Here is a 23,611-nt window from a genome sequence, read left to right on the forward strand (position 1 = left end):
TAGGAAAAACACCCAAACCGCTGACAACTCAGAGCAAAATCCATTTAAGCCGATCCAACCAAAGGAGAAAACTCTCTTAAGCGATACTCAAAGGTAGGTGTAGCCATGTTCTGCTGGAACCCAAGTATCCTCTTTCTACACAAGAATAATTTTCCAGAAGGCCTATTAAAAACACAACCCAGGATCACCTTTGGCCTTACAGGGAAGCCATGTGATTGGCATGACACTTGCATAGACTAGGTGTTTTTGAAGAAAAGGTCCTGCTCCCATCTTCAAGACCTTGGCTCACATAGTTACACAGTCTTGGAGGATGTGAACTGGATGCCTCTCAGGCAAAACTAAACCAGTAAATAGACTCCAACCACTAACTGGGACTCCAGTCCGCCATTTTTTACCAGTTGCAGTCCTTAGGCTGACACCAACAGCAAGAAAGAGTGGAATACAGCATAAACCCATCTTCTTTCCCACCCCTTAATCATGCTTTAAGTGGTGCTTGTGTCTTTTTTTTTTTTTAATATGGTCATTGTTAAAAATACAGCTGAAATCTCAGCTGCTTTTTGTAAGCATATCAGTTACAGACCTTTTGATCTTTTCAATGAGACTCACTACCTTTTATTAAAAAGTACTTGTTTTTCCTTAAGAACACTTGTTGTATTTGTACTCACCTCCTTCATTCACAAGTTAAGGCCCGAAGCAGCTGTTGGTCAAACCACCTTGTCCAGTAGAGGCAAAGAGAAGCAAGTTCCAGGAGATGGATAATGTTTTGGTTTGATTTTAAAAAAAGGAAATATCCAATCTTCAGTCTGAAACACCCAGAGCTGTCCAATGAATAAATCACCATCATTTTTACATCTGAAAAGTTCACTTCTAACTCAGGACAAGATGTTGTAACACTCTGTACTAGCATGAAGAAATCTGAGAGTGTACAGACAGCAGCTGAATATTTTTAAGTTAGTATCAGTGTATCAACAAGTACATGCAAGCGTAGCATTCATCAGGGCTTTACACAATACTTGCACTGGGCTACCAGCTCAAGGACGGCAGAAAGTTAGAAACCACTGATTAAACCACACTGGGTAAAATATCTCCCTGCAAAGTATGAAGAATGGAAAAATCACTGAGCGTGAAGACAATACAATAGCATTCTGGGCTTTGAAAAAGATGCAGAGAGAAGGGAAATCTATGATAAACACAGAAAAAAAATGCTTCAACAAAGACCAGAGAACAACATTTTAACTGTAGAAGAGAGGGCATGTGGCACTTGTATTTATGTAAAAGCATGAAAACAGGTATGATGCTGGCAGTAAATTAGGAATAGCTGAGGTTCTTATTTCTACTACTACAGCTACATAAGAGAAAAGATTTTAAAATAAGAGAATCCTTCATTAACAGGTGATTTGAGTAAACGTAAAACAGTTCTTACAGGGAATTTGTGAGAATGATATCTTAAGAGAATGTAATAGCGCAATAAATGACAACAAGTGAAAAAAGGTTTTTTTATTTCTCAGTGTTTCTCCACTGTCAACACTGTCCTTTTGCTGCAACATGTTGCAAAAAACTCTCTGCCTTTTCCATTTTAAACAGCTACAATATTTACAGGCTGTTTCCAGTAACACACGCAGACACATACACACTCACAGACACGCAGATACATATATCCCTATCCCTGGCAAGGTATTCGTTTGCTGGTAGAGGCAATATATATTTTCATCATCCGTTAAAAAACAAAGCCATTCTCTCATTTACGCTCTACTCCCCTCTCCCTCCATTTCCTAGCCAGCAGCTTATCGTCAAGCTTTTGGGGGCGTCTGTGTGACAACTTAACACATCCAGCTATTTGATCGCCATCTTTCAGAGTTGTGGACTAGGTGTACTGGGATTATCTATTCAAACTGTACATACCAGAAGTAATAAAAATTGCTCAAATTCAGATGTTTGTGACCGAGTGATATATGTACACTCCTGAAATCTTTTGGAGCAGCCATCTTAATCTCCTTTTTGGAAATATGCATATCATGCTGGGGTGAAACAAGACACATGCTTTACTTTCCACCAAGGAGTTATGCACCCACTTTTTTACTAAGGCACCAGTAATTACCAGTATAGTTTCTGAAAGAGTCCAGCGCCACTGAATGTACTGCATTAGATTATCAAACAGCAAGCCAGACAAGAAAAGAATAGATGCCTATATAATAGGTATAAAATTCCTTAATAAAATCAAGTACATAAAACCTGTGGTGGTTTAACCCCAAATCCAATATAAGTTGAATAATATTTGAATAATATTGTTAACGGTAAGAAATGCAATCTATCCTGCTCCATTTTGTGAAGAATTCTGTAATTGAGAAAGATCATGAAAGCAGTGTCTTTGTATCTACAGTCCTAGATCGTATGGTGGTGTGTGCATTATCAGAGAAACGATCTGAAGTTGAATCCAATTGTAAGGCATCTCTTCTCCCGCCTCAGCCCTCACATCCTAGTCTGGACCAAGCTTTATGGCCACTCGCCAAACAGCCACGAGCATGGACCTGTGCCACGAGTCGTCAACTTTCACCTCACCAGTCATCTAGGCTTCTCCTAAGAGTTCTTTAGTTCCCGTGGGGGCTGTGAACATGGGGGTAAGGAATGCTTGGTGACGAACTACACAGCGGACTGGAAAACTGAGATCACCACTCAGACACATGCCACATGTCCCAGGCAAAGTGCCTGTAGGACCATCCAACCTACATGGAATTACCTTAAAAAAATAATCATCATCATCTTCCCCCTCGCTCTACCCCCAGCTCTGAAATAATGTCATAAATGCTGAATCACAAGAGAGATCTCCAGAATTCATCACAAGTATCACGCAGTGCAAGTGGCACAGACATCTCAGAGGTGTCACATAATATTTTAGGGTTTTGTTTGTTTTAATCAGAACATTTTAAAAGATTTCACAGGGAGGTAAAATGGGAAGAGGTTTAAAAAAATTAAGTAGCAGCCATTTTTACTAATGAACATAATCTGATTAGCAGGATTTTCAGCAGTTTTCTGTAACTGAGTATTTGTTCTAGGGAGCAGTAAGTTCGGACATATGTACACACAGATACCACCTTTCAAGAAATCTGAAAGAAACAAAATAGATTGGGATCTACCTGGAAGCTAAAACAATGGGACTCAACTGGAATGTTCTTATGACAAAAGGATATCACACAATGCAAGTGGACAGAGTTAAAGCACTCATCTATAAAGGGTTTTCATGAAAGCCTAGAAAGATCTTAAAAAAAAAACCAAACCAAACCACAACCAAACCCCTGCTCTATGCTGAGCTCAATCTGGACTGACAGAACTAATTTGAAAATACCCATCTTTTCCATACTCAAAGCAGGAGAAAAATATTATGCATCAAGACAAAGGCCAAATAAAAGATAACAAAAGATGAAATTATCTCCATCGGGAACAGAGGTTTCCACAGACAGATCTATCCTGTGGGGAGTTAGAAGAAAACAAACACGGTTTTGTCACTTGCACAGTGGAAACCAAGACAAACTTTGCACAAACCAACGTAAAATCATATATGAGTTCTGAATGCAGGAAAAGCTTTTTTGAAAAAGTTAGTTTTCCAAAACCTTATGCAAGAGTGAAATTTCAACTAGGTGGTTTCTGGAACAAATCTGGAATAGGTACGAGCACCATGTGAATGGCTTCAAACAGGTGTTTGCTGAGTATCTGAAAGAAGGTATTAACCTGGTAACTGGACACATGAAAATCCATCTCCTGAAGGAAACACACCAAAAGCCTTAAGATTAAAAAAAGATCCATCAATTCTCTTTGCCCCTAAAAAAAGCCTTTCTTTTTCCTCATGTGTTGTTTGCTGATCTAATTCCAGGCAGTTACATATTCTCTAGAATTTTTATGTTAACAAGCCATTAATTCCCATCATGTCTATTACCAGCAATGGACATTATCATTATCTTGCCCTGAAGAGAGTGAAAGAGACTGTTCAAGAGCCAGGGTTAACATACTGAAAGTTGCTTCAGTCAAGTTTAAAAAGTAAAACCAACAAAATCAAAACCCACTAGGTCTTCTGTTTTTCAGTCATTTGTTTACCTCAAGGCTTCAGTACAGGAAAAAAACCTCATGCAACTAGTATCAATGGGGGCCTATTTTCAAACAAATTCCTCTTTCTAAGACGAAGCAATATTCCTAGTGATACAGGAAACCCTGTAATTACCTGATGGGAGGGACACAGAATAAAACCTTAACGAAAACACCTTCAATTCAAAACTTACAGATTTTCTTTGTTCCCAACAGCAACGTTACCAGACTGCTGAAGAAGGTTCATCTACTGTACTACATTTTCAGATATGCAGGAGATGAATTCAACTATACTATAATGTGCACATGTGATAACCTACGTGGAACAGCAAAATTGTTTCAATGGTGGCAGATCCAGAACTGTGCACTTATACCAGGATTAAATGGGACTACATATGCATAAACCAAATAGCAATATGCAACTGTAAGATGCACAGTACTTTGAGTACAAGTTTGCATAGTCTATGATGTAAGCAAGGTCCCAGTATAATTCACTGGGAACAATATCAAGAACTGACTAGCTGCCAGGCACACAGACTTACCCTTACACGGCTAGATGGCATACGGTGACTTGAGTCAGAATATCAGTATTTCTTAGGTAGCTGTTTCTTCCTTTGTTTTGTCTTATCCCATATAATTTTACACTTACATTAGGTACATAATGGACAAAGTTTCTCTGATGTCAGAGAAATAATTACAATAACCTCTCGTGGTGTATCAGAAGTCTCTTCTGGTTACGTTACATATAAAGAAACGGAGGTGACTGGGAAGAAGATGGCTGCTCCCAAAAGCTAGGACTGTGTGCAGTTTCCCCACAGAGTCCTACATAATTACAGGTCAGAAACAGGAAACAATCACAACAGGTACATTTCTTTCTTACGGATTAAGAGAAGTGAGTCATAGGAACTGCAAGTCAAGAACAAACCAGTTTCCCTCTCACACTCCCATGATAGTTCTGAGTTACTTGTTTCCCTGAATACACACTTTTTAAAAAAATACAATAAAACCTAGGATATGTAACACATGAATAATTCAACTTCACAGTTATAAATACTCAAATTATACTTACATAGAATATATAATCACAGAAAATAAAATTCAAGTCATAGAAAAGAATGAAGACTAAAGGGAAAGAAAAGGCAAGGTGGTAAAAGTGATAGAAGTTTAGGGCTGTGCCTTCTATAAAAGCTCTTTAAAAGCTGAACTCAACTTTTTGTTAGGGTTTTTTCTGTTTTGGTTTTTCTGGGTTTTGTTGTTGCTGTTTCTTCTTTTTAAATTGGATGGAATCACAAAAACCTTCAAGCATCCATGAAGTAATCACGGACCAGCACCTCCCCCTACAAAACTCAAACTGTCTCTGCCAGAGAAGAGCCAATGAAACAACATAGCCAGCTCTGGGTGTAAAGAAGCAAAGTAGCCATGGCTAGTGAAGGGAGGACAGATGAAAGGTAGTATATTTGGGTCTACTTTAAAGCTAGACATGTTGTACAGATTTGAGGTACCACTGCCACCACAGTAGAGTCTGATGTAGTACAGGGATACTCAGGTGCTTTTCTACATATTTGTTATTTTACCATTTATTGTGAAGAGGATGCAGCAAATGCACTTGTACGAAATACAGAACATAGAACCAAACCCATGGCACAGCCCTTACCATCAACATGTATATGGAGAGGGAGGGGATTAATCCCAAAGGCAATTTAAATAATGGTATTTTATATACTTATATTTATATATATAAATAAATGTTCTCAGCAATCTCAGGGTTGTTTTTAGTGCATTGCTGTAAAAAAATTAGTGCAGTTCTCATTAATGTTTAGCTCATAAGGAATAAGAATCTATACATCTGTTCAGTCTCTTCTTGCCACACCTGAAACCCTTACACTGTTTCACCAAACTGAAGGTTTGTAGTCAATTTCTTTAAAATAAGGTGGATGAATTCCACACACTCTGTGACAAGACATGGCAATTTTTGGCAAAACAATTAGAAAAATATGAGGTGCTCTGATCTTAGAACTGAAAAGTTTGTTGATTTAAAGCATTACGCAATGCATAAACAAAATTTATAAACAAAAAGATATGTCTCAACAAATCTATCCTTCATGCAAATGTTTCTTCAGCAGCTAACAACTTAAAAAAAAATTTCTTACACTTGTTTATTTGGGGGAAAGGGACTTAGACAAATCTGTGTTTCAAGTCCTTTCCTACAACTGGACCAAAGTTTCATGTCCTGGGAGCTGCTTCTTCTGGACCCTTCTCTCTTCTGAACCGTTGCAGAAGGGGAAGTTTCAGTCTCAAAGAGATTTACACTTCAGCCCCAAGTTCAAGGACTCCAGTTTCAACAACAGCAACGTATTTATCTTCGATTTGAACCAGCAGGATGGTTTTATCTATATGGGACCGACTACTTGGATCTCTGCTGCAAGGCACCCAGCGGTGAATCACCTGGAGGGAAACAAAAGTAAAATAAAACGTAAGTTCCATAGGGAAAGCTGCCATATCAAAGTTATGGCTGATAATTCAAGACACTTACAGGGCAAAAAGAGCAATAACAAGTGCTACACTGACTTAGTTGCTCATTTTTCAGTGACAGCATACCCACAGCTAAGCTAATCATTGAAGTCTTGCAGCTTACCTGTGAATAGCCAGCCTTTGATGTGAATTTCAGCAGGAGCAAATAATTTGACCCAAATCAGAACTAAACAGTTCATGCAAAGTGAATAACAATTGAAAAAAGTGTAGAGGTACAGATTTGGGATATTTTGATGGTCTAGCTGTAAGAGTCTTAAATTGCCTCAGTGCTGCGCAGCACATAATAGCACAGAACTGTAGTTCATCAGGAGTTAGGTGTAAACTACTATACTATCTCCTCTAAGTCAAATTCCTTCCCCTAATTTTGTTCCCTACTCTGAATTCACGGTTGATCTTTTAAATTAAACTGTTCAAAGATAATTTTAAATGAAAAAATACTAGAAAGAGGAAGGGTTTCAGAAACAGTGCCACAAACTACTGTCCCATACTCACTTGGATCTACAGAATTCAGGGTACTTTGATGCTGCTTCCAAGGATCCTGCCTGATATTGACCACCAGAAGGTCCCTTTTCCATACAGGCCCTTGCATGACCTTGTATGTGTCTGCTCAGCTGCCTCTATAAAAATACACCCTTAACCTCTGGGTACCCCAAAGGAACCACAAGGATGCTCCAGTAACATGGTTTTAAGTATTGCCAGCTCCACAGAACTATCTCAAATTTGCCAGTTGTGGGACAAGAACCCTAAATTCAAGACAAGGTAAGGTAAAAAGCAAATAAAGTTAATTTTTACAAAACCCAGGACAGTACAGTTTTCAAGAGTTCTAATGATACAGGTGGGGAAAAAAGGACAAAACACCCACAGATAATCCACAGGGAGAGCATTTCAGCCAGGGAAGCACGGCATCCTTAGTTCCCCTTTGCTTGATGCCACAGCATGATATTTAAGCGGTCTGTTCAAATCTGTCTTCATCAAAGCCTGTCCAGATAAACTTTTTATGCTGCTGTATCGAGTGAGGCCAGGAATATTCTATCCCCAGACACATAAACCATGTACAAGGAAGTACTACATCCTTGTTGTCCAACTTACAACTGGTGCCTTTGAGGTAGATGAGGGCTGACTCCAAGGCATCAGTATCGTGGCTCCTTAAAAGCTGTGTATATGCAGAAGTTGCACATAGATTATAACTCACTGCAACCATGCCCCCACACTCAGTTTTAACATCTCTTCTATCATGATTGACATTTATTTGATGCCCATAAATGACTGCTAACATGCAAAATGATGTCATTAGATAGTTAAGAGGTGATAAGAATTTCTTGGGGGGAAAAGGGTTCTTCTGCATGCCAGTGTCAGGTATCACAGAAAGACAGTGCAGAGTATACCTTAATCTCAAAGTCCTGGAAGAAGTAGCTACAATACAAAGAGGATTGCTAAATTTAATTTTTTTGAAGAAACCCTATAATGTCTTTGCGTATTATATATACTGTATTGTACACTCAGCAAAATAAAAAGCAAAGTTAGGAAAAATGCTGAACTTCATACTGAGAGCACTGACATAAGGCTTTGGCTGCTAAACTGCTTGACAAGCAGCATCTCAGGAGGTAAGAATCACTTCTGCCTGCTACAGGATCAGTAAGGGAAGACTGTCCTAAGAGCTAATGGCTTTACTGATATTAGTTTAACCACAGGCAGCAGAAACTATGTCATCAAGTTAAATCCTCTCCTCCTAATCACACATAAGATAACCTGGTGCTTTCAGAATGCAAGAATAATCTGGCGCATTCAGAACAGTAGCTTACTCTGACCTTCAAATCCTCATTTTAATGTTTGTGTAACATCAATCACTGTACACGTCAGCATGCTGCAATTTGCAAAACACACTCATGAACTCCTGAGAAAAATGTGTCCAATGATACCAGGCAACAAAACGCATTCTGATATAACCCTTTACATTCACCATCTTTACGACATTCTTGATCTGCAATAGTTAATAAGGAAGCGCCAAAACTATAATGTCTAAACCCAACATAACTATGAATGTTTACAACAGCATTCTACTCCTAGGTGTTACCTACAAGGTAACCCTACTATCTTAAGAGTGGACTGTCAACTATGATAAAATTATTTGTGGAAGGAATTTATTTCCAGGGCCCTTCCTTCACATACACATAACATCAAAGTAGTTTTAGCATACACTGTGTTATCAGCATATTGCCATTTCTTACCTGAAGTTTGCACATACATCCACAGTGATGTGGACTTTCAGACAGCAAAATCCAGCCCCTGAATCCAATTTATAACTAACACCTCCAACTGTGGTAAGCAGTCAAAGCAAATTCTTATGAACTGTCAGAACTGACATATTCCAAATGCAAATACAATTATATCAATGAACCAATGCAGACACAATGTCAGTGATTCTTCCCTTTCACTATTTATCACTGAAAGAATACTCACTGGAGCATCCTTTTAGACACAAAGGTCTAAAAAAAAAAAAAACAAAACAAAACATATGCCTTGGTAATATCCAAGAAGTCTCAAGACAGAGCTGTGGTTTTTCCTTCTAAGGAGAGCCTAAATTGGGAGGTAAGTTTTCTAACTAATGCAGTGAATTTTTATAAAATGCAGATATAACACCCCTAGGAAAAAGGGGGATGGACTTTCAAGTCACAGGCTTTCGCAAGTTTTACTTACAGCAGATTTCCTTCTTAAATGAAAGTAAACACCTATCACGTACCTATTATATAATAGAGACATCTAAAGACAATCTTACTTGGCTCTATTTTTATCAGAATAATTTAAAAACAAATGCTGTTACCCATTCAATTACGGACTCGTTGGTAAATTGACCTTCCATATTTGCTCAAGGATTCAGTTTAATGAAAGGAAAATGAAGGTTGGATGAATGAGCACAATGCCTGAGAGTTCATGACAAGAGCTGGAAGAAGGCAAGGAAGGAGAGGTGGTCGACAACATCTGAATCACCATCCCAAATCTTTTGGATACAGTTGCAGAAACATTCCTCTGCTTCAAATTAGGATTCTAGACCTGCTCTTCCAGCAACAGTGACTTGGAGGACAGCTGCTGATCCAACTCACTACTGCATGTGTCTTTGGCCTTGACATCTAGGCAGACTGCCATAGAATCAAGACACTGCCTTTTTTAGAAGTAGCTTGTCAGCTAAGTAAAACTTACATGGCCTTCCATGCCTTCCTGAGGACTCCAGTCTTTCCAGCTGTTTCTTCCAGCTTTTAGCCGTATCACCTCATCTGGCCACTGCAGCTCTTTCCTTTTTGACACGTTGATCCCTTCCAGTACTTGACTGGGATCCATTAACTATAAGTAGGAATTGAGTTTTGACTGTTAGTTCAGCCAAAATTTAAAAGAAACAGATAAACTGCAACCTTTTGCATACTTCCAGAGAACTGGCTTAAACCCACAGAAATCGATTTCTGACCAATTCCAATATTGGAAACTCAAGCTCCAGGCTAGGAAAAAGCCTGAGCAGCACAGAATTTGGAAGTTAGACTGTGGTTTCAGACACAGCTGACAATATACCAGTTCACTGCTGTCTGAAGCAGCAGCTCTGGTTTCCTTTCCCACCCCTTCTTTCAGTTGTTACACTGGCTCATGGCAGGGTCTGAGGAGCTGGCACATCATGGTCCAGTAGCAGGGAAAAGTTAAGGGATGATAAGCTCTTAAAACTGGCTCATCACTTCTTACAGAACATCTCTAAGAAACATGGTCTTGGAGAATTTGCTGTTAGGCTGAAGAATTACTTATCTACTAGCATGGTTAGTTGAGACCCACCCCGTGTTTTGGAGTAAACTGGCCTTTCCACAGGGGCAGCAGGAGAAAACTCCTGAAAACTTCTTCCTATTTAAGGAGACAACTGCGTAATGTCCACTATCCAAGGGCACATGGATATCCTGTATCCTCCTTACACAGAGGAATTACACGGTTTCATAAAATGGTCCTTGCCTGTAAACAAAAGCTACTAAGCACACACCTGCAAAATTTATTTGTTAACTTTCCCACTATGGTGCAGTTTACTAAGTTTACTTAGGATTACTCTAAAATGAGGTGATATCAGCAATGAAATCACGTTTGTTATGATCTATCCTATTAAATACCTTTCTTGATGTTTCCCACTAAGATCCTGCCAGACATGTATGTGGGACTAATAAAAGCTGGAAGATCAAGAATACAAATTTCTGGGTTTTCACAAAACAAGTAAGGCTGCTATGATTTAACTTAGTCAATGGTGTACTGTTTGCTGGTCAGTAAACCCAGACTTGGGGCAATAACCAGAGAATACATATGAAAATGAATAAATACATATGAAAGTATTTTTACACTTACTTTTATGGAAAATCTACCTGGTTTAAAAGAAAAAAACTAGTTGCTTTCTGGCCTGCAAATTAAGCTGTTTAGCTTTACACATTGTAATGAATAAAGGCAAACTAAGTATGAGTGGAACCCAAGTTCAGCTGACACTCTCAAAGCTGCACTACAGCAAGACATGTAAGTAATGTAAACAAGGATGTCTAAGCATGCAGGAAGGCTGGTTGTCCAGAAAACCTTTTCCTCACATTAGTTTTCCCAATGTAACTGCACAATAGTTGTATGCTGAGACATTCCAGACTGTGTGTGTGCATTCAAAAGTAGTGATTTGAACAACATACAAGGTAACACTAACAAAGCACGTGGAAGCGTAGGTTAACTTGTTTTTCTGGACTATTCACCTGGATTCTGTAAATAACGTCATCCTTTTTGGCTTGCATTTGATTTGCAGGGCTTGCATTACCACCTGACTGAGTTTCAGTTGCATTACTCCCTCCTTCTGTCCCTAGAAAGCCCACAAGGGCATGCTGTTTACAGGCTGGGATGCTTTGGCTGGAGCTGCTAGAAGAGGGCAGTCCATGCTGCGCGCTGACCCCAGTCTGGCCAGTAGGTTCCATTTGGTTCACCATAGATAGGCGGGACTGGATGGATGATGGGAGGTTACGAAGGGATATCTGACTGGTGGAAGAGCGCCGACAAGGCACAAAGCCTGTTGTGGATGTGCGAAGAGATGAATGACGACTGCCGTAGCAATAAGATGAATGGCTAGCTACTGAGGCACGGGCAGGGGAATGTCTGACAAGGCTTGACTGCACAGAGTGAGAGCTGTGACTGGTGCCTAAAAGTAAAAGATACAGAATCAGGAGAGTTTGGTAAAGCCTCCCACACACATTAGATTGCCAACACACAAACGTTTTAGCGCCTAGATACAAAACTGGTGGGTCTAATCAACATCATCTGAAACAGCTGCACTGCAGATGATCTCCATTGCATTTCATATAGCAGGGCATTTGAATACATTCCATTCATCTCATCTTGGAATTTCATACTCTGTTCAATTCACAATCCCTGCAAGACAAGTATCTTGAAAAATGCTTCAATTGCTCTTCCCACATTAACAATTTGCTTCTTAATATTAACACTTAAGTTTCCCATACTTAAGGCATTAAGGCAGGTAGATATGTCCGTGTTTCAAACTGCTAAATATTCTTTCTTAATATGCTTGACTGGATGTTCAGAGATTGAGTCAGAAAATTTGTTAGAGCCAAAGCTGTTCTTAAACAAGTTCAAAAATATTTAATACACTTAAAGTGAAAAGCAGGAATTGCAGTTTATGAGCACTGGTGTCACTGCTTTTCCTATACTAAGTACTTGTAGATACCTCTCCATAGCTGACAGACCTAATTATGCTGCATTAAAAAAAAGTTCATTCAATTACGTAAACTTCTGTATTCTTTGTGAGGAAAGGCAGTGTTTGGAAACCTTTCTCAGCTTTATTGTTTATCACCTCCCTAACTACAGATCACTATGGACTCTTGGATAGGATTCAGCTAAAATACTATGGAAATAGAGAATCCATTCCACTGTATAAATAAGAAATATAAAGACACTCACAAAATATGGTAAGTTTAGCATTTGCAGGCAATACAACAGAAGTGAAAAGAGGTGTTATGAAAAGTTACTTAATCTATTTTGCCAGCACAACTATACCCCTATTGCTCAAATCTCTGTTTGGAAACCTTGCGTTGCATAAAACAGCACTGTAGTTTGAGATGAATCCAGCAGGTGTTAACACTACATAACCAAGTCACTTTTGTTTACTTTAACTTAGCCCTGATTCAAAGACCTGAAAAGCCAGTTCTGGCTACAGGATTGTACTTGTATAAAATGGTTGCTTTGTTTTATTTTAACTTTACCCAGAGTGGAGGGATGAGTTGGTGGATGAGCTGCAGGAAGAGTTGTGGGATGAGCTGCAACAGGAGGGTGCTGTACTGCTCCAGGTCCCTGCCCTGTAGTTGCATTCCCTCCTCCTTGTGACATGCTGCCCTGTGACTCATTGATAGTTGGATTGTTACTTGTGCAAGAAGTTCCACCTCCAGCGTCTGAATCTTCAATATTTCCACCGCTATTGCAGCCAGCTCCACAGCCTTTCCTTAGTCTGAAAACACATGCAATTGACACACTAAGTCAGGCCTCCAAATCACCGGGATTCTAAGAAATGCCTTATGATGACAGGCTTTACTCAGCACAACCTAGAGCATTCCCTAAAAATCAGATAAAACTTGACTTTATTTTCTCAGAACACGCTTTGCAAATACAAATGCTGTTTTCTAAGAGATTACAATTTTCTTCATGACAGCTATTTAAGTAACAGTTACTTATAATAAGCCAAATGCTCATACAAAATAGCTTTTGAAAAAAATCAAGCCACCTCTGAAGCACAACAAAGTGATAAAATTCTAAATATAAAATGTTGGTAGAACATTCTGGTTCTTTTGTAATAGTTTAGTAAAATTTATGCTCCTTAACACACCTTTGTACATGTATTCTTATACTGTAAAATCGTTGTCTATTCAGATGAGCAGGAAGAGAGCATGGTGTTTTGTTTGGGTTTTTTTTCATGTATTTGGTTTCTTGTTACCTTCAGTAACCTACTCATGGTTGTTTGAAGCATGTATTGCAATTATTTGAATCATAAATTCTAGTGTGAAGTTTGAACATTCAGACAGTAGCTTAGCCAACATTTTCCAGTGTATATAACCATACAGGCTTTTCACCACATTGTCTGCATTAATAAACTTCAGATGGATGCAAAAAACACAACACATTCCTCCTCCCTTCAATTGCTACTTTTTACTATTCCTTTCTTTCTGTTGCACTCAAATACACTGAGTACTCCCTTCCTAATTTCATCTGCCCCTGGGATCCAGAATCCTGAAGCATACACAGCTTGGATCCAAATACTGTTCTGTGTCATACTTTCACCTGTTATTCTATCCACATGTCGGACAAGCAAATGGCAACAGAAGACAATCACACAGACTGTAGTTAAGTGTGGCATATTCTGGGGTGAAGCACATTCTGGTTTGATGTGCTGTAGATGTTTAAGTGTAAATATGACCATCAGAACAGCTACAGGACTGTTCCAACTGTGGCACCAGCTCCTGAAACTAGTAAGAATTGGGACATACATGTCTGAATGCCACACACAGCTGCCACTGTTGCTTTTGGAGCCACAGTCATAAGGGGGCCAGAAGTGCAGTAGAAGTTCTCATGGCCTGTTAAAACACAGCACAGCAAGAGTTTGTACTGGGTTACTGAGGGGTCAAGTGGAGGGAGGATTATATTATTATCACTCCAGTTACTTGTTCTGGCTCTGACATACAGAGTATTTATAAGCACTCATGAAATTCTGAACAACAGCTAAAGATTGTGTTACTGTGTGTGAGCATACCCTAATAACATTAGTATCAGCACTTGCATGCTAAATATTTGACAGACAGGAACCCTATGAAATAGTCCTGAATCTGTAAAATGGTATTACAGACTGCAAAAGTGATGGTACTGAAAAAGATACAGAAGTTGTATTGTCTCTTATTATCAGAGCTGACATGAGAACTGAAGTTGTAGTCCCTGCATCTAGATTTTGTCCTGTTTTTTCTGAGCTCTCATTTACATTGTTTGTGGCATGTTACTTACATGCCTTGAAGATTATTCCTGTATCAAACCAACTGCCATATGCTACAGATGTGCCTGAAATAAAAGTCAAGGCTTATTTATTTTTATGTGACTGAATATTATAAATTATGCTGTGTTGGGCATGTACAAGGCTAGTTAACAGGTTATGAGAGCATTAACACATACTAATAAGAGCTCATTTCCTCAGCTCACCTGTGCCATGTAGACACTATGAAGTTTCTGATGTTTCCTAAGCTGATAGCTCCCCCAAGAATCTCCTTCAGCTGTTCATGACTATCTGAATAGGAAGTAGTCAAAGGTGACACGTAGATTGGGTATCCAATTGGCTGGTCACAAGAGGAGTTGATCATGTTCCTCAGAGCTTGTTTTGCATTTTGGATACTTCCTCTTTCTGGATTACGATTACGCAGGAAGACAAGCTCCTGCTGCTGTCCTGCCCACAGGCCACGCACACACTCCTTATTCACCTGCAAAACCAAGCAGAAAGGGCTGTGTCAGAAAGTGAAACAATGAGAGAGTGTGATGACTGCTTTGCTATAGCTAGGCCTTTGTGAGTGTACGCAATACCGCACTGCAGAATGGCAAGCATTCATATCCGCTTCTTTAAAAGGCTGAACTTAGGGACACAGGCTGCAACAGTGCGAATAAAGCAAATCTAAGAATGGGATGAGACCTGGTCTTCTGATTAAATACTTCTACTATATGAGAAGAATCAGCCCTAGCAATGACAGATCAGTAATAAATAAGTAACAATTTGAAGTGGCAGTTCGGTATAACTACTCAAATACACTACAACATATTGTCGCATTGTAGAACGTGCACAAAGCTCACCTTAATGACCCTGAAACTGAGATACCGTTTATTCAGCATAATGATTTTATATTCATTGGTGCCATCATCCATCACATGACGCAGAGCAAGGAGAGAGGGAGAATTGGAAAGAACTGCACTCCGCCAAGCAGGGTCCCCTTCGTGTGCTATAACCAGATTTTCTTCATGGGTTGTTATGGCTTCATAAAGGACAGAGGGATCATCATATTCATCTGGAGAAGTGAAGTGATCCTATTTCCAAGAACACATGTTCAGTAAGATATGATTAACATTTCAGATGTAACTACATCTAAAAATCAAATATTTTACACTTCAAACTCTTGAAAGGCTCAGTGCATTACAAAGACATCAAAAAACATCAGATACCTACTAAAGAACATAGGTAAAGATGACTGCTTTTCCAACAGACTAGTTGTTTGCTTGTGTTTGCCTTCTTTAACTTAAAATCAAAATGATTTGAATGACATGCCTATTATTGATTCTAGTTGAATTTTACACTAGATTTATATATTTATATTGCCTGCAGAAGCATTTTAGTTTTAGCTTCTTTGCTTATTCACAAGTCTTCAACTGTAAAAACCACTTAAGTAAAGCACTGATCGTTCACTGAGACTGTATTATATTATATTAAAATAGCAATAGGAAGAAAACCAGTAAGATTTATCTGTACTTTGTATTAAAAAGTTCACATTAGTACTTGATGACAGACTATTTCAGCATCAGATACTATCAGACAACTTACATTTCTGCCAGTCAAATACACACAAAATTTGTAAGTTCAATTCAGTACTAGGTCACACTACTTTCTGGTTAAAAAAGGATAGTCATTAATAGCTAAATTTCCAACACTGGCTGAACCCTTGATATGCTACTGCACTTCAAGTGAATAAAGTCACCCTTTACTGATTAATACAATAATGTTCAGAAAAAAACCATATTTTATTGTTAGAGATATTTGGATTTTTGTCACTTTTCATTCTCTGAATGAATTCAAGCCCATTGCACACAGTAACCCAAATATACTGAGAACACTTCAGAATTGCTGAAGTGGTATCTCTGCTGGTTTCAACAATGATTTTGTAATTATTCTGCTTTGCTACATGTACTCCTAACATATGCATTCTGCTAAGTTTAGGCAGTTTGTGTTACATGAAGGCATTTATTCAACCACTGCTAGCTTTGGGGGACTTCTAGACTCTGCAATGAAGACAAAAAAGAAACTTTAATTATTATCAAAAAAGTTCAACTAAGATCTGCCTATCTAATATGATTTTCAAGCAATCTGTTCTTCTAGAGCACCAACACTTTACCCCCCCTCTCAGAGCGCTTATCACTTGGTACATACTTTCTTGTACTTGCTGAGCTTAGTTAATAGATGCACCGGACAGAATTTGAGATTGTTTATCTTCACCCCCCACTTCACTATAAAGATCAACCCCAATTTCAGCTTATTGAAAGGCAACCTCATACTCACCTGAAACCTTACTGATGGGATCAATGATTAATGCCAAAGTCTCTGTGACTACAATACTTCAAAGAAAAAAAACGAACAAGAAAAACAACTCCCACTGAAGGAGAGGGGTGTGCAACTTTGAATGGCATGATAACCAATTACATATATGTGGGGAGTGGAAGAGGGAGGGAAACTATCAGAGAGGCTGCTCATAAGGGAATTATCTCTAGATGGATATGAAACAGGGCTTGACATGTTCTCTGATCTACATCTGATGCAATTTTCAAGCTCTAAGCATCAACTCCATTCCCTTTTCCTCTGTATTACCTTCCACACGAGCTATAATAAAACAAAAGACAAGACATGATACCCCCTCATTTTCAGCTGTCCATCTCTATCACATGGCTTTTTATTCTTTTCCTCTTTTTGCTGTCTCCAAGCCACTTATTTTTAAAAGAACAAACGCACAGAAATAAAAAGAACTGGACGCATCCTCCTGGGTAATCTCTCACCTGATGTAGCTTCAGTGACATCCGTATTCCAGGAACCACTACTTTCCTCAGCAATTCCATGTCAGCAAAGATCCATTCATCTCTAATTGAAGATATACGGAAGTCACCCTTAAATAGGGCATGCAGGCCATATAAGAAAGATTCCAGATTACTGTTAAGGAGGAAAAAAAAAAAAAAAGAAAACAGCCCAAATATTAACAGAAATACAAACATATCTACAATTATCACGACTGACAAGAGGAGAAAATACTGAGCTGTACAGAAAGGCAGACAATTCTTCTCTATAAAGATAACTTACAAGATAAGACAGGGAGAACAGAACATATGAGTAACAATGTGTGTGTAAGCAAAGCTTGGACACAAGATGTCTACATGCATTGAACAGGTAATGAATAAACCACATGTGCAACAGACTATTTACACAGACTAAAGTAAACAGGAACACTGTGAGGAATGCCTGACTTGCTTCTCTTTAAAAATCTCCAGAATACTTTTCAGGAAATATAACACCACAATGGACCAGTTAAGGAAGACATGTAGCTTCAATTGTGCACGTTTGAGTACAGAATAAAAATCTTGACAATTTCCTCATGCTTAAAGGCATTGTTTCCTTTTACAAAGCTAACTTAAGAGTGAAAAAATCAAATATGCTCTGATCACTCTTGTGACTGCATATCCGCAGGACCTTCAGGGGTCAATTGGCTGGTACTCAGAATTAGTCAACAGTTTCCCTGAAAGTGAAGTAAAACAAGTTTTACAGTTGGCACCCAGCTGACCAATAGCTTCCACATCCAATTAAGCTTCTTTTTATTTTCTTTTTAATCACCTTGTGATTTCCTGAAACATACAACCATATTTCACATTGGCTTTCTAAAGTAAGTTGAGGTTGTCAGCCTGTGAGAAAGAGGTTGCCGTATGATGACAGAGTTGAGCTGAAGGAGATTTGCACAAAACACAACTGCTTGCCACAGAGCCAGCTAAACTGTGAAACTAATTATAATGGTCTGATCTGACTTCCATTAAGACATGTATATTCTTCATTTTAAGAAGCTGTCCTCTTCCCCTTTTTCCATATAGGGCACATATGCAGAGCAGGAAATGGAGCTTACTTATAGAACTCAACCCATTCTTGGTTTTTTTCACCAGTTATAATTGATCCTTACCAGAATTCTCTCCTTGCATTAGTTCGATAAAACAAAATGCTCAAATTCAAGTTCTCCCTCATTTGCTGTTCTTTGGTTACGTTTCACTGGCTGTTATAATGAAGACAAGTTACAATGCATATTTGTGCAGTTTAAGGAGAGATGACATTAAATACCTGTTTCTTTCATGAAGAGGTACTCATCTAATACCTAACCTAGGAACCCAGAGGGATTTTGAGGAAGGGAAGCTTACAACAACAGTATTTTATTACCTAGACATATGATGTGAAGCTGTTCCCAACGCTCTCCGCCCCAGAACACACAGTCCATAACACAATGTCACCAGGGGTGAATCTTTACTTGAATCCAGTGGCTTGTAATAAGAAAAAAGAAAAGAATATTCAGGTGAACAGACTAAAGAAGTCACCACAGAAAAACTGTTCTGCTGGGAGGAATAAGAAGACCCAAACGCATACACAGGTACACAAATTCAAGCATGCTTATGTACCTACCACACTAGTTATCCTTGCTCAGACTTTCAATAGGAATTCTTTTTTAAAAGTTTTGCAAGTACGTAGAATACTTGTAAAGGCAGACACACACATACTCTATTTGTAGTAAACTGTAAACTAAACAGATGCATGCAACATTACTCATGGATACTGTGTATCTTGTATGCAAACTGTTGATTAGCAAAATTATGGGGTTAAGACAAAAATACTTTTACTGAATAAAGTGAATTCTCATTTACTGGTTAGGATTATATAATTCTGAGTTCTGGACTACAGCTTTATTTGGGAGAAACTCATCCTCAGCTCAAAGCCAGTAGTAGCTTTATTAGGGTATATAATACCCTAAGCAATAGTATCATTCATTCAAGTGATTAAACTCAATTTTCAATACCTACACAAAATATTTCACAAGACTGTGACTTGGAGAGAATCATTTGACTGCAGAACACTAAATCTTACACCCATTAAAATGAGCTTCTAATTAATCTTTTACCTCCAAAGTAAAACTGAACTCTGAAGTGTCAGATCCTTCATTAAACCCATACATTCCAGTTATACTCCTGTCTCTTTAATCTCAATCAATTTCTGCTTATTCTCAAAGGCAACACTATTTTGACTACACAACATACAGTTTTTTCATAAACAGTAAGAAGTGAAGGCATTCCTCTACAAACATATTAATGTTTCTATTCAAAAGATGGAAGGATTTAGAGAGAGGAAAAGAGTTGAATATGGGATGATCTTTTTCACAGTGGTCCAAAGGAGTGGTAGAGTATGACCACTAAGAAAGAAGTGGTCAGTCTTATAAGCTGGCAACAGGTATTTGGTTTTGGGGGGTTTTAGTTTAGGTTGATTTGTAAACACTGACATCTAAGCACAAAACATCAATTCTATAAACCTACCCTTTTGTATGTAGATAAATGCCTGACTAAGATTCGATTCATCTGAGTTGGTAAATGATGATTCATTTATGAACAGGTTAAATCATACACTACTTAGAGAATTTATTTAAATTCATATTTCTAGAGCAGAAGATCAAAACCTGTAAACTATAAGTTAATATTTCAAATATAAATATTTTAAAAATAAACCAGCCTGTAAGTCAAACCAACAGGGGAAAAAAAATGAGACCATTCTAGAATAGCAAATGGCTTTCCCCACATGATCATACTTACCTTTTCTCTTCGAGAGCAGCAGTATTCTATCCAGTTCAAATATATCATACAGAAACTCTCTCTTGAGATCCCTGCTAGACGGTGGTCATAATCCTCATCAATATTGGGGTTAAATGTTGGGTCTACATCAACATAATTGCGGTCTGTGCACAACCGCAGTCCTTCCTGCATGGTCTCATTAGCTAACCATTCCTCTAGCTTGGGAGATGTTGTGACATAATAAATGATCCCCTGAAACAGTAGTCATTAAAAATATGAGTCAGTATTTTGCAATAAAAAAAAGTCAGCAGTGTCGATTGTTTCAACTCATTTGCATTATTTTCCAGTAATGAACAAAACTGATACACGGTAGCATTTATTTAGCTCAGAGGCAACAAATTTGCACAGAAGCCACAATACAAGTTTGTATACAGGCATATTTTTCAAAGACTGTCAAGATTTCTGAAGCATGCACTGAATGAATAAAGAAAGGAAAAAAAGGATGGGACAGGACTCTCACTGTAATTTTGCAGGAAAACAGACAAATACATAGGAATTTTTATGTAGTTAACATGGAGGCCTAGATACTGAATTTCTAAAGAGTTCAAATGCTAATAAAAGGCAAGACAGTTTAACACCCTTGTGTTTGGAGGGGGGAAGGGGGGAACCACACAACAACTTGTGTGTGAATAAGTATCTTGGAAATATTTCAACATGAAAATTTTCACCTCTCTAAAGGAGAGTAGCTTATGAATGATCTCAGTTAGTAAACTGATTATCTGAAGGGATTCTGAGGCCTTGAGTCCTCCTACAACTGAAGGGCAGGGCTTTTTATTTATTTATTTATTTAAAAACAAGGATGGGTTTGGACAGCTTTTGAAGACTGAAACAGCTTGACTGTCTCCAAGAGAAACACACTATTTATTTAACTTTTCATTTACAACAGAGCTATTACATTTGGGTAACAGCTTTCAAGTTTCTACACCAGCTTCAGCTAGGAAGTGTCCTCTCTCTGTTCTACACTACAGGGTCATCATCCTGCTCATGCATCAGAGTATCAAGTGATCATCAGTACAGCAAACTCTGTCCTCCTTTGCTGAAGGTGTTCATACGTCTATTGTTTGTATCACAGTCTATGATCCTCATGCGGAAGACGTTAGACATTCAAGACATTACGCAGTTCCTAAATGTAATCCAGCCCAGCTGCCCCCAAGGGTTGTACTGATCCAGATCATACCTTCACATAATAAGTGGTGAGAATTTTCCGGAGATCAAAGACTTGAAGCATGGAAGCCGCACTGTTGTCAGTGATACTATAACCCTCCAGAACATACTTTGTCACGAGCACTTCCCAAGCCAGCCAACGCTGCCCAAAGGCAGCATTAAAGGAAAGCATGTGAGGAAGGTGGCCTGGTTCACAGCAACAAAAACCTTCATCTTCCTCTACACCTTCAGTGATGGCCTCTACTTCTCGTTGCTGGCAATAAGTTCCTTTGGAGAAAATAGAGAAAAGAAGAAAGAGTTGAACACTTTATATGATTGCTTTAATGTTGACTTGTGTTTAAGAAGGGTTTAGAATCCAATGCATCTCCAGTTATGTTTCTGTATTGCAAAGTGAACTATCTGCCAATGAACACAAAAGATTTGGATAGCTTAATTTACCACTCTAGGATCACATTTTAGTTTGGTGTCTGTAAGAATCCATTGTGGTAGCCATGTCGCACTAAAATGGAAAAAGAGACTTAGCATCAACTCTGCTAGAGCAAGCTATTTTTCTCACAAGTGATGGGGGCATAAAGAGGCCCTGAAGCCCATTTTCAAAGCAATTAATTTACAGTATGGAACTGAAAATAACTTAAGTTTCCAAAGCACAAGTCTACTTTTTAGTACAGACAGTTAAGAGGGTGTAACACACTCACCTCTGAATTCAAGCCCCCTCAGCTGGAAGGTGACCAAGCCATTTCCTATCTCTATAAGGTGTACAAGTGCATTGAGGTAGTCAGAGGCTAGGATGAAGCAGTCCCCAGTACTATAGTTTCCCCACCGACCCAACAACAAGTCTCCACATAGGCTGTGCTGAAGGGAACGGGTTAAATGTTCATAGAAGATTGAATTCAGGTTGTTATCATCTGAACCTGCAAGAAGATTGAATTTGGGTTATTATCTGAATCTGCAGCAGAAAAACATCAAGCTTGAATGTCAATTATCACTTCACATTAAATCGTACGCTTTTCTTAACAGCAATGTTGTTTCAAGGTCATTCTCCACCCCCTCCCATTTTTAAGGGACAACTACTCCAAAAGTATGCTAGGAGACTTTTAGTATTTTTGATCAACTTTTTTTCCCTTCTTAGTCACTCCTCCACTTTCCAAATTATTCCTTCAGTTCCAGTCATGCATCTCCCATCAATCTGTTCCACATAATAAAGTGCAAAAGCCAATGAGCACAGAAGTATCCCAGTAATGACTGTTGTACCAGTCTCATCACCATGACATTGAGACACCCTCGCATAATGTTTGGCTTACTTTAATTACTTAAGAAGAATAAAAATCACAACAGCTTAATGCATACTATGATTATAAATAAAGAAGTAACGCAGACACACATAAAGGTAGGGGGCAAAAAAGATAAACTGATAGGAGAGACTAAGGAATAAAGCAAGTGAGAGATGATGGAGGAGAAAACAGTAGACAGAACAACAGAAAGTTTGGGTAGGCTGGAGAAGATCAGAGGGCAAACTGATCTTGAATCCTACGAAAGCCATTTGACAAAACCACCACTCTACAAAAAAATCCGACCCTACCCAACAAAACTCCAAAAAACCCACCCATGTCAGACTAAGACAGCTAACCTGGATTTCGATCAAGCTGCGAAGCCAGTCTTGTATTTGAATGATCCACACGCTTTGTGCTGAAAATAATAAAACATACTTAGCACAAAATTTATTACTGTAAGAAAATCTAAGGGAAGAAACTACTAACAGAATAAAAATTGTTAGAAAAATATTCCTACTGAAATAGTTTGTTATTTTAAAATAATTTAATATGCAAATTTACTGCTATGTGTAAAAGTATTTTCTGCCTATAATAGCATTATAATCCAATACCTAATAAAGTTTGTCCACAGTAGGTAGCCATAGAATAATCTTTAGCTTTAGATATAAGTGCATATATTTTCTTACATAGATATCAAAGTTTTAGATGTGACAAACCTAAAACCAATTAAATCGGCACAGCTAACATTCCAGTAGACTTTACTGAAAGGGCAATTTTCAGAAATTCATTATGGCTGAAGTTACAACCTTAATTCTTTAACATACGATTTGAAACATTTTATTTAAACTGTTCTAGTG

At 38.4% G+C, this 23,611-nt stretch overlaps 1 protein-coding gene across 9 annotated transcripts in view; it reads right to left on the reverse strand.

The window, feature by feature from the left end:
* Positions 1–1,482: 1,482 nt before the first annotated feature.
* Positions 1,483–23,611, reverse strand: part of PCNX1 (pecanex 1) — a 92,161-nt gene continuing 70,032 nt past the window's right edge. For 7 of the 9 annotated variants that reach the window (XM_074824308.1, XM_074824307.1, XM_074824303.1 and 4 more), the window contains 12 exons: positions 23,111–23,169; positions 22,179–22,394; positions 21,497–21,750; positions 20,281–20,511; positions 18,866–18,966; positions 17,452–17,602; positions 15,487–15,717; positions 14,848–15,122; positions 12,873–13,114; positions 11,358–11,794; positions 9,808–9,948; positions 1,483–6,522 (listed from right to left, as the gene is read on the reverse strand). In XM_074824308.1, the coding sequence (XP_074680409.1) occupies positions 6,382–6,522; positions 9,808–9,948; positions 11,358–11,794; positions 12,873–13,114; positions 14,848–15,122; positions 15,487–15,717; positions 17,452–17,602; positions 18,866–18,966; positions 20,281–20,511; positions 21,497–21,750; positions 22,179–22,394; positions 23,111–23,169 (2,479 nt within the window). In that variant the 3' untranslated portion in view covers positions 1,483–6,381. The remainder of the gene's footprint in view (positions 6,523–9,807; positions 9,949–11,357; positions 11,795–12,872; positions 13,115–14,847; positions 15,123–15,486; positions 15,718–17,451; positions 17,603–18,865; positions 18,967–20,280; positions 20,512–21,496; positions 21,751–22,178; positions 22,395–23,110; positions 23,170–23,611) is intronic. The other 2 variants (XM_074824305.1, XM_074824310.1) reach the window with 2 other exon arrangements.

The sequence above is a fragment of the Strix aluco genome, chromosome 4 (assembly GCF_031877795.1).
Source record: "Strix aluco isolate bStrAlu1 chromosome 4, bStrAlu1.hap1, whole genome shotgun sequence".
Lineage (NCBI taxonomy): Eukaryota > Metazoa > Chordata > Aves > Strigiformes > Strigidae > Strix > Strix aluco.